This window comes from Lygodium microphyllum, chromosome 25, assembly GCF_053477565.2.
Source record: "Lygodium microphyllum isolate KBCC chromosome 25, Lygodium_microphyllum_v1.1.10, whole genome shotgun sequence".
Lineage (NCBI taxonomy): Eukaryota > Viridiplantae > Streptophyta > Polypodiopsida > Schizaeales > Lygodiaceae > Lygodium > Lygodium microphyllum.
In genome coordinates this window covers 119,490,645-119,503,059 of record NC_141159.1, presented here as the reverse complement: position 1 = coordinate 119,503,059, position 12,415 = coordinate 119,490,645, and the positions used below count along the sequence as shown (strand labels likewise).

Sequence of the window (12,415 nt, the reverse complement as noted above, 5' to 3'; positions counted from 1 at the left end):
TTGTATAACATCTTCGAGTTGTGGTCCATCTTGATTGACAATAGATTGTTGAAGAGTGGCCAGTTGAGCTTGCAAAGTTTGACGTGCTCTTCGTTCCTCTTGAAGCTGCATCACAATTAGGTCCAATTTTTACTCCACCGTTGGTTCTAGTAAATCTCCTTCGGCCATAAAATCTTTCATATTTTGATCGATCATCCTGCAAAATTTCAAACAACCTCACACACTCGAAATCTTGTTAGCGGGATGAGCGTAGCTCAAAGTTGGGTTTACAAGGCTTGCTTTTTTTTTAATGGCTTTTTTTTAAACATTCTTTCTCCTTTTTGCGGATACAGAAATTGATGAAATCCTTCTTCAACGAATACTTTGCCCGTGTAGACTACATATAGCAATCTGTTTGCTAGAAATTATCTTTGTCACAGCACGGGTGTGAACAGAGGCTTGCAGGGAGTTATAAAACCGGTTTGGGTTTGATTTGTAGAAGAACCCTGTGTGAGCACCTGCTAGATGAAAATTTAAAGGTAGTAGTCTTTAAGCTTTATGCTTTAGTAAGCTTAAAAAGCTTAAACTTTCTTTTTAAAAAAACCTTGACTTCTTTGAAATCAACACGACAGGGCAAGAGGATGTTGACGCCGACGTTGTCGCCAGTCAGGACGTGTTGCGCTGACGAGCGACGATTAAATTTTGGAGCTAAAAGCTTTAAGCTTAAATAAATAAGCTTGGGAATTTCTGTCTATTGTCTGAGATAGAGGGAAAAAAAAAGTGTTTACAAAGGAGCTTCCCGAGTGGTCCTCCGTTGACAGAGAGTGGTCCTTCGCGATCCAATAGCACAACAGGGGGTTCTTCACCGCCAAGAACACGCTGGTATTGACGGATCGTCGCAAGACTGACTGTAGAGCCCGCTCGTTCCAGGAGCTTCACCTTCGTGTGAGATGGTAAGTGATTGGAAGCCCTTGATCTCAGCTTCGCTCTAATACCACTGATGTGCAAATTGGATGCTGAATGCGTACATAGCGAGCGCCAGAAGGTCCCCAAAAACAAAGAACTCTACTTTAAGCTCAAAAATCAAGAGAATAGACTTACACGACATGAGGCAAAAATACCAATTTGGTACAATCTCCCCCCATGCCTTGTGTGAGCGCTTTACAAAGCATGTATTTATAAATTTATTCATCTCAAAGCTCAAAAATAGCCAAATTTTACAAATAAGCATGCTTTAGCTTTTGTGTTTACTTTTGTCCAAATAAAGAATAAAGCGGTTGGGTGGCCCCAAGAGTCGGGCTGTGCCCAAATACAATATCCAATAATGAAATATTTAAACCGTGCGCCCATGTGCATACAAAATAATAAATATATGTCAAGCACTTCAATAAATAAGCATGCCTAAATAAATATTAGCACCACACCTTTAATAATAAGATGCACACCTATCAAAAATGATAATTTCTTCTAGGTAATTGGAATACACGTTATCGCCTAGTGCTTCCCAACACCACCGCTGCCTACTCTACACATCAACTGAAGCATTCACAATTGTTAGAGAATAACAAAATTAAACCGACAAAAGTGAATACCTAGCAGTCTTCAGCTACAAAATAAATAAATAGGTCAAAACTCTGTCCTAACCTTAATTTAATACGAGTGCACTCTAAACTCATAAAAGTCCATCAATTTAAGTATGTATTTTGCGGAGTCACCCACATGCACATTAAATTAACATAACGCCCAAAAAGGGCAGGCGTCCCCGTCAACTTCTCGCACAAGGAATCCACCTTGTGTACGAGCCCCGGTAAATAAATATAATTTTATGGAATCCACCATGGAATAAAACTCACGGAATCCACCATGGTCTCACGAAATCCACTGTGGAATATGCCTTCTGGCATCATGGGAAGAGATATTAGCACATGGTTTTGTTGCATGTAAGCACAAGGGTTGCTTAAGCATAGGGGCTACTTGTTTTTTGAAAGGAAGGAATTTAAGCAAGGGGTCTACTTGGATCTAGTAGAGGGCTTGATTAAGCTCAAAATCTACTTGTTTTGAAGCAAATGGTCTACTTGTGTCTGTAAAATAGAGAAATAAAAAGAGAGAGAGAATTGATTATTTGTTGCCGAGATAGTAATGTCCATGGGTTGTGCTACTGATATGAATGCTCTAGGAGGTTGTTTGTGTTGAAAACGACTTGTGTGGATGCATTTTTATTGGTCAAGCTATTCCCTGTATTTTTGGATTATTTGAAAGTTTCTAGGTATCTATTTTATCACATAAACCCTTTTGTAAGGTTTATACATTAGTCCAATAATAAGTAGTTCTCTTTGAAAACTGTCAAACTACTCTCCCGACTTTGGATTGCATATAAATTTTGATAAATATGTCATCATGGAGGATTTTTCATGTTAGTTTATGCTCACTTTGTAGAGATTATGCAGGCTAAAATTGATTTATGAAGGTGATTTGCATGTGCTTAATCTTTGATGATTGTTTTATGCTCAAAAGATAGTCAAAATACTTGGGGACAACTTGTAGAAAATTCATATGCCTTTGGGAGTGCTAAAATATCCTTTTTACATCAAATTTATGTTGGTTTGATATTTAAATAGCTATTATTTGGCTTGGTGGAAATTAGTTAGTCTATGTTGAGCTTGAAGTTGGGTGTTCCTTACTATTTTTGGTGCATAGACATACTCTTATCATTATGGCTTCTTTATCAAGTTTAGAGAATGCATTGTTCGATATTGAAAAGCTTGATGGTTATGACATTTTCATATTGGAAAGATTAAATATACAATGTATGGCTCAAAGGAAGCAAAGTAAAGGTGATCAAATGTAGTGGGATTAAGCTGAGGGACATGGATGCAGATGTATGGGAGAAATTCAATGAGCTAGCACACTCTACTATTATATCAACACTCTCAAAATTTATGTATTTTAATGTGAAAGATATAATAGATGCATATGGGATATGGAAAAAGCTTGTTGACATGTATGAAAATAAAAGTGTGGCCTTGTAGGTTTATGGCTTGAAAAAATCATTGATCTTTTCATAGAGGAGAGGGCTCTAATGTCTAATCAGCTCAATGAGTTTACTATTATTTTTAGTCAATTGAAATATCAAAAGATCCTTTCATAATTAAGTAGAATCCATGTTCCTGTTAGTCACCTTGCTTGAGAGTTGGAATACTTTTAGAACTACCGTTAGTAACTTGACATTTGTAGGTGGTCTTATGAATGTCGAGAGTAGCTTGCTCACCAAGGAGGTGAATAGAAAGAGCAATGGAGGATCACAAAGCTATTTAGTACACTTATGGTGGGAGGAAAGTCAAATTCCAAGGGAAACTCTTGCGAGAGAGGTAAATCAAGAAGCAAGTCACATAGCAAAAAGGATACAAAATGCAATTTCTATAATAAGAAGGGAAGCATAAAAGAGGGTTGCTATAAGTGAAAGAACAAGAAAAAGGGCAAGAAGGAAATGAAGATGATGGCAAAGAGAAAAGTAAGGTCAAATTTGAGGAGATTAATGTATGTGGTAGTGATGATGGAGGTCTTATTTGTGTCCTCTTTAAGTGATGCATTCTTGGTTGCCATGGGTAATGGCATATCACAAAAATCGGCTTGTGGATTTTGGAGAATCATTTCATGTCACTCTACATAGGGAGTGGTTCTCTCCTTATGATGTTGGAAAAAGAGGACGTGTTTGTCTTAAAAAGAGCTATACGTGCAATATTCTTAACATTGGGGATATACATTTTCCTCTATAGAATGTATGGCATATTCTAGACCTCACACAGAACGTGGTCAATACATGATAGCTTCATGATTGTGGTTATATAGTAATCTTTGGTAATCATATGTGAAAGATTTACAAGGGATCTCTTGTTGTGGCCAATGGGTTGAAATCTAGTACTTTTTGTCCTTTATATGTTTTTGGTGTTAAAAACCATATTGATGTATTGAACTCATTTCAAAAGTTTGGGCTAAAATGGGAGGTTGTTGGAGTAAAGGCCAATGGCTATGAGCTAGGTAGGCAAACCTTGTATGTGTACAAATTGTACAATCATATGTAAGTAAAGATAATAAAGAATAAGTGTACCATATTCATTTTGTACCGATATAACTCTCTTTTGTTTTTCTCTCTCACAACCCTCTTGCACTCCATATCTTCTACCTAACATCCCACCATTGCTTGCCTCTCACCAAGTTCCTCGCTTGCAATCTCACTCTCCCTCACCCTCAACAAGGTGCACAATTGGATAGCATGAAAGCAAAAGAGAAAGAAATACACAAAGTTTGCACACACAAGAATAGCCTTTTCCATTCTCTCTCAACATTTTATACATGACTTTTATGGTTTCCAACCCTTTTGGGAATCTATTCCACATTCATGGCCTCCTGACCATTATTCCTCTATTTATATGCTTTTCTAAGATTGTTGGATCTAGTCTAGGTTAAGATTAAATAGAATATATTGTTGCAACATTCATATTTTCTTCAAGTTTCCACTTACATCCTCGAGGATTATTACAAGTACATGGGATTTAGCTAGTCTCTCAGATAATTACAAAAATAAATATGCAATTGGATTCATTGACGTTACAATTGATAGCACCTAAGTTAATATTGCATAATCCAGAAAGTATAGTCTATTCAATTCAATGTCAACACATTGCACTCTTGCTCAAGTGCTTGAGGACTGATAATGGTGGAGAACACACCTCGCATGCCTTTATGAACTTTTTATAAGTTGTGGTATCAAGAGAGAGTTGTCAAGTCCTAAGAATCTTGCTCAAATTGTTATGGTTGAGAGAAGATGAATAGGACAATTCTGGAAATGGTTTGCAATATGTGTCTCTAATGATGGTCTCATTAATGATTTTAAGTTGAGGCTATAAAGATAGAAATACATTTAATTAGCATATCTCCTATAGTAAGCCATTTGATGGCAAGATACCATAGAAGTTATGGTTTGGTAAGAGTCTTAGTTATGAATATTTGCGTGTCTTTAGTTGTGAGGCTTTTATGCATATACTTAGGGACAATCGAAGTAAGCTTGATCCTAGGTGTAAGAAATGTATTTTTCTTAACTAGGGAGAAATAGGCGAAATAGACTATCACTTGTGGGATTCTAAATCAAAGAAGGTGGTACACAACCATCATGTCAACTTGAATTAGCATTGGATGCATAAGCAACCTATAAAAATGGTTGAGATCCATAGAGTGCTATTTCAAGAGGATGGGCCAATGTATGATCAAATCATACAACCTATTCCACATGATAAAGGGCTTGGATAGTCTATGGCATGAGTGCCACAAGATGGTGGAAAACCTTATGTTTTATAGGATATATAAATGGGATCGCTAGCAACTTCTATTGAGTCAATTTTACAAAGCTTTACAAGGGTTTCTAGACCACCAAATAGATACACTCCATCTTTGGACTATGTCACGGTCACGGATTGTGAAGAGTCTTCTTGTTATGCAGATGCTATGACAAGGGATGATAGCCACAAGTGGAAGAGGGCTATGCAATTAGAGATGGATTCTTTGGAAAAGAATGCTCCTTGGGAGCTAGATCCTTTACTTAAGATTAACATGCATTGCCATGCAAGTGGGTTTACAAGTTGAAGATATCTCCATCTGATGCATTGCCTAAGTACAAGGCAAGATTGGTGGCCAAATGATTTAAGCAGGAGAAGGGGATTGACTTTGATGAGATATTCTCAACAATAGTTAAGATGACCACCCTTTGTGCAGTCATTGCTTTGATTGCTAGGAAGGATATGGAATTGGTTCAAATGGATGTAAAACTTCTTTCTTGGATAGGGATTTGCATGATGATATTTATATGTAACAACTTGAGAGGTTTATTTATATGCAACAGCTTGAGAGGTTTATTATGGAAGGCAAGGCGCAATTGGTATATAAGTTGCATAAGAGCTTATAGGTTTAAAATAGGCTCCCAGGGAATGGTATCATAAGTTTGATGCCTTATGTAGTCTCAAGGGTATACTAAAAGTGAGATTGATTACTCCCTATACACGAGGAAGGCCAAGGATTGTAGCCTTATAATCTTGATTCTATATGTGGATGACATGCTGATTGCTAAAAAGTCCATCATGGATGTGGATGCTTTAAAGAAAAGGTTACATAAAACCTTTGACATGAAGGACTTGGGGAATGTTGGTCACATTCTTGGTATGCACACTATAAGATTGAGACAAAAAGATACTGATTTGTCCCAAAAGAAGTAAATTGGCATAGTATTGAAGAGTCTCAACATGGAGAGGAGGAATGCTTTTAGTGTTCCATTGCCTCCATATTTGAAATTTAGTTTAGAGGGTAACCTCAAGTCAGACGAGCAGAAGGCTAAAATGGCCAAGATTCTATATGCATCCACAATTGGTAGCTTGATGTACACCATGGTTGCTATATGTTCAAACATTACCTATGCAATGGGAGTAGTTAGTATGTATATGGCAAACCACAGAAAGAAGCATTAGGAGGTAGTAAAGAGTATCATGAGATACTTAAAGGACACTAGGTCTACATGCTTATGCTTTGGAAGGAAGGATACATCTATTCTTGGATATGTAGATGTTAATTTTGTAGAGAGTGTAGACTCTAGGAGATTGATTATAGGTTTTGTCTTCACCTTCATAAGTGGTGCAGTCTCTTGGATCTCTCGATTGTAGCAATGTATAACTTTATCTGCACCACTGGGCATAGTATGTTGTAGCCCATTGAGGCCTACAAGGAAGCTATATGGCTTACTCATTTAGTGGGAGACTTGGATATTGCAAGAGAGGTACCTACATTGCATTGTGATGGTTAGAGTGCCATTTAGTTGGCATGAAACCGTATCTTTTATACCAAGACAAAGCACACTGAGATGAAGTATAACTTCATTAGGGAGGTCCTTGAGGATAAGCACATTGAGCTTGTCAAGATCCATACAAATGATAACCATGCACATCTTCTCAATAAGACTTTACCTTCTAAGCGTTTGCACATTGTAGAGTACTAATGGGAATTGGATACTATCTTTGCTTTCTTCTTATGTTCCCATAATGGCACATTGGCCTTTTAGTGGGAGGCTGAGGGGTTAAAGGCCTTGTATATGTACACACTCTACATTTATTATATAAGTGGAAATAACAATTTGGTGTCTGGGCGTGTGTGTAGACGACCTCAGAGTTAGCTCCATGATCGCATTTGGTGAACATCGACCTTTTCAGCTATAAGGCATTTTTGTACGACTAAGCTACCACGCAAGCCGCAGTGGTTTGTGAACTCCTTTCAATTGTGAATTGAGCGAGCGAGCGAGCGAGCAAGCATGGCTCCGAAGCGAAAATGCACCGTCCCTCAACGCCTGACATCTACAAGGCAGTCGTCTTTCGTAGACTGCCCTGCTTGCGAGGTTCTCTATTCGAACCCTTCGTGAGTTCTCTGAGAGAGAGAGAGAGAGAGAGAGAGAGAGAGAGAGAGAGAGAGATAGATATAAAAACGCGTGCTTGTATGTTTAAGAGCACAGAGTCTTTGGATGGCTAGAGTTTTATAAAACGCTTATTGCAGCAGTCCGTATATGCTACCTCCAATGGTCTCAAATGGACGTCGTTTACATTGGGTTTTGTATTGTGTTTTTTGTTTGGTTTTTTCTTTCCAAAACTCTTTGCTTTGAGGACTATATCAATTTCTACATGGAGTGAGTTGATGAACAGTGCTTTCACAAAGCGAAAATAGGTGTGCGAGTGTTCCCCCTTGCTTTCTCTTTCTTTGGACTAAAGCCGGCTGTTTGTGTTTTTGCTTTCAAAATTCAGAGGAAGGTGATCCGCTGTCTGTTGAACAATCATCTTGATTGGGACTGCTCATCCCTTCAGAAGAATCAGCAGGAAATTTTTGATTTTGAAGATATTGGTGATGACAGGAGGCAAGCACAAAGAGATGTCAAGTCAAAAGTGTTCAGCAGTGGCCACACAACTTCAGGCAAAGAAGTAGAAGACACGGACAGTAATTTGTGTCACAATCGGGAGGAATTTTTTCCCTGCTTGGATGCTGAAGCTATCACATTTTGCCCGAAGAATGAGGCTGTAGGTAAAGCTTCTGTCTTGCCCTCAAAATGTTTTGTTGCGTTTCCTTTTATGTCCAAGTCTTTTCTTATCAATGTCACAGATTTTCAAAACTATTTGACTGAGGTTTTTGGTGTTCGATTGAGCTGAGGTCCAGTAGTCTAGTTCTGCCCATAATTTCTGTCACACCCATTCAATTTACAACTTCAGGTTTCTTCTCATGCAAGTGCATCTTGCAAATGTTTGATCGACACCTTTGCATCAGTGATTGCATGTCCTATTGAGTTGCATGGACTCCAAATCTGGCATGCAAATGTTTGATCAACACCTTTGCATCAGTGATTGCATGTCGTATTGAGTTTCACGGACTCCAAATCTGGCTGCCAATGATATAGTTATCCACACAAATGCAATCGGTTATTTGTAGAAAATTGCAATATGGCTCTATTATTAGTATATTGTTTCCACCTTTGGGTTCTCTATCCTTCAATGAGTTGTCTATTAAGGACACTAGTGTCTTACAGTTGGTATAAAAAACAACTCAGTGATTGGGCTAAGAGTGAATACTAGAGATTTACAAGTGAAGGTGAAGTGACTTATACAAAACTGGAATTTTTTATAAGGGCCTTTATGCTGGTGTATAAAATCTCGGACCAATGGTTGCACCAAGCACCAAATAGCCACACCCAAGCATATACTTTCTTGTGCATTGGGTCAAAAGGCTTGTGGCTCTTGCCTTCAATTATGTATCTTTCTTAAACACGGGAGTATTCCAAACTTCTTCATTCTCACAATATAAGGGGCTTTTCAACATGGAAGCTTCATATAGAGCTTGTGTTGCAAGTGCAATTGACAAGCATGGAGATATTAGTAGTTCTCAAAGAATTCACTATTTTATCTTAGTCTTTTACGAAGCCAAATGAATTCTTTGTGGTTGGCACTCTTATAGTGTTGGGGATAAGCCACTTTTTGGGCTTCAAAGAAGTTTTACTGGGGAGGGCGAGAATATGGACCAAGACCAAAGCATGATTCCAATCTCTACCCAACAAAGGATGGTCTAGCCTCCTTAGCATAAAGGCAAGCAGCCCACCTCCTCTTTATATTTGGACACACAAGGATGGATGGAAGCTCAATGCCACAAGGGAAAAGCAAAGGATCCCTATTCTCAGTACTTATTGATCCTTCATTGCCATCCTAAAATCCTCCTCATACTTATTCCCGCCCACTAGAATAAATCCTCTCATGCACCTACTGCTCTAGTTTTCACCTTCACCAAGGATCCGCCATCCCCCTAACAGTAACCACAACATCAATAGGTGAGCGAGTCTTTGCTACAAGTCAATGATTCTCCAGTTTAGCTGCCTTTTGATGATGCCCATAGAGTCATTACTCCATGGGATTGCAAATATCTAGGTTTTACTGTTTGTACAGATGTGCTCTATTTCTCGTAGGTTGAGTACTAGCATCCCAATCCCTTTGCAGTATTAGGCGAGTTCTTTGAAGATAAGATAGTTATTGGAGACATTGGTTGAAAAAGGTCTAAATCTATGAAACCAAAGCTCGTTTGAATGCTTAAATACTCTCAGTGTGCTCTTTGCACTCATCTTGTATTAGTTAAATATGTTTTGTTTTTACCAGAGAGTAGGTTGAGCTAGATACTATTTGTCTAGAGTTTGTGCTGTCTAGTGATAATTTTATAGATATTTTGACCAAGGCGGCAACTTGCTGGTTCTATAGTATCTTCTATCATGGATCGGCTTGAGTACATGTTCCTTTGCTTCTTTAGATTGATTGGGAGAGGGATCTTGCCTGTTACTTCTCCTTTCAATTTGAGAGGGAGCCGTTTTATTCTCTTGATAGTGAAAATGATGATGATTACGTTTTTAAAAAAATTTCTTAGATATTTATTTACTTTGTGTTGTACATTATAGACATTTGTAACTTCATCCACACTGTCATGATGATATGATTGTAAAAGGATGCTTGGACAAGCGAACAATTTCTCTGTGAGAGTACTACCTAAGTGGCACCGTTGTATTGGATTTTGCATGAGCATGATAATTTACTTGTGCATTATCCCATGCATTGGCATTTTGTTCATGTAAATATGCAACTGTGTGTATTTATTCCTTTTCGGTTACACTTCGGAGTGTTTGACTCCGGATCCATACTCCTGGCATTGCATATGGTAGTTTCCAAGGCGGTTTTTTCCTATGCTTGCATGCGGCTTTGCTTACCTTGCTTGCTCCTTTATCATAGTGCTTGTCTCTCCAGATATTTTCCATATGATTGGTATACACATATCCTTTGGAATCCCTAAGTACTTATTCTAGTAGTGTGTGGGATTGTTTTGTTTGTTTTGTGAAGGTAGTATCCATCCTTGTATCCCCTACTTGGGAGCATAGTGATCCGACGGGACGAATACCGATTTGAAACTTTCATTTAATGCTAAATCTTGTGAACAACTTAACACAAAGCCCTAAAAAAAATCCATTGTTGATTCCATCCGTCTTTACATGACTTGGTAGGCCCTTGGGCAACCGATGAGCATCTTTGGTTCGATGCCTTGGCCTCTCTGGGTTGATAACTTGGGCTTTCTTGGTAAGATAGCCATTGCCTCTGTAGACTTGGTAGGTCATTGGGTAGCCGATGTGTACCCTTTGCTTCATCCCTTAGCTGCTTTGGGGTGGGACGTCTTGGGATAAAAATATACTTATTGAAAGGACTTGGCTAGTCTATATCTCGTGGCTCATTTTTTGGGCACGAGAGGGGGTGCTGACCTAAAATTACATTTCCCGACTTAAACAGTTCTAAAACATGCTTAATTAATGAATAAACTTTTTTATTTTAAAAAGAAACGAGATCTTAGAGAGTTACTGTGTCCCAGGTGTCAAATCCTAATTTGGGTGTCCCAAACTTTCTATAAATAAGCATGAAGCCCACCACTCTCCTCTAATCTCATTTTTGTAGGTTTTAGGAGCCGTATTTCCGTTGACCATACTTTGTTCATGAAGGACTTTGCGGTTAGAGCCTTCCATCATAGTTTGCAATCATCTGGCTTCTAATTCCAGCCTCTGTACTTGTCACCTCTCTCCTCCAGTTGTCGCCCAACATAAACAACTTGCATTTACTTGTTTGCATAGTTACCAATTTTCTCTCTTCTCAGGTATTTGCATTTTTGGCTTTTCTCTCTCTTGCACTACTTGTTTACATCAGATCCAGCCTCTCTAACTGCGTTTGTTGGTGCTCGACATACGAAGGTTGTGTTGCTGCATTTCGGGATCCGTTTCGGAGTACGACACTCTCTCTAGCTTATAATCTCTACATTGATTTCAGAGACATGAGAGTTCGAGGTTCGATATTCACTGCATAGTGTGGTTGCCATATGAGCATTGATATTCAGTAGTCATTCATTTCATTATTTATTGTGTTCACTGTCTTTGAGTTACCCTAATCCTAACCCTAACGTGTCAGAGTGCAGCGGTGCGGAAGCGTAGGACTGAGAGAGAGAACACAGAGAGAAGAGAGAGAAAGAGATAGTGGAAGATGAGTATCTGCTGTATAAAGTGTGCTGAATACAAAGATATGCAGATATATACACGGGCGCAGTGCGCTGGACTGCGTGTCTTCACCTCGACGATGCAACCTGCTGTTCACCTCGAAGTCCGCTGCAGTCTGCACTGTCTCCTGTCTGAAATCTGCGAACAGAGACGGAATCTGCGCGTGTCACCGGTCTGTAATCTGCGAGCAGAGAAGTGTGTGAGACTGCTGGAAAAATCGGCTATTTATAGCCAGAAATCTGGGTGGAAATAGGGCGCCCGAAAACAGCCTGTCAGTTGCATTAAATGCAGTCGACTGCCTGCACAGGTCGGACTGCCACGTGGCAGTCTGACTGTGCAGTCCGACTGCACTGGCTGCCTGGCTGTGATCTCTAACACCCCCTCTCAGAGCCTGGGCAGGGCAGAAGCCTGAGGGATCTGGAATGTCTCCGAAGTAGAGCCTGGGGAAGTGCCTTCGTAAACAAATCCGCAAGATTGTCCTCCGTCTTGCAGTACTCCACAGTGATGGTCTCATCAAGAAGCTTTTCTCGGATGAAGTGGTACTGGATCTCGATGTGCTTTGTCCGGGCATGAAAAACAGGGTTCCGTGCCAAGGCAATGCAACTCTCATTGTCACATTGTAGCAAATGGAGTAGACCCAAGTCCGTCATCTCGAACGTTCAATGTAAAGCTGACTTCGTCTCTTGGACCTGCTGTGCATGATCACCTGTGACAATCAAATCATCAACATACAACACAAAAAGCACACAACCATCCTCGGAAGTGTGAACATAAAGCTGCGGATCGGCCTTAGAA

General features: G+C 39.4%; 1 protein-coding gene across 4 annotated transcripts in view; it reads left to right on the top strand.

Moving 5' to 3' along the window:
- The first annotated feature begins 7,178 nt into the window (after positions 1-7,178).
- The window catches only part of LOC148014671 (uncharacterized), a 36,489-nt gene continuing 31,252 nt past the window's right edge, over positions 7,179-12,415 (top strand). For 3 of the 4 annotated variants that reach the window (XR_015688735.1, XM_087667260.1, XM_087667258.1), the window contains exons 1-2: positions 7,179-7,431; positions 7,812-8,085. Coding sequence is in view for 3 of the 4 variants with exons in the window: in XM_087667260.1 (XP_087523386.1) it covers positions 7,345-7,431; positions 7,812-8,085 (361 nt within the window). In the remaining variant the exon portion in view is untranslated. The remainder of the gene's footprint in view (positions 7,432-7,811; positions 8,086-12,415) is intronic. The other variant, XM_087667259.1, reaches the window with a different exon arrangement.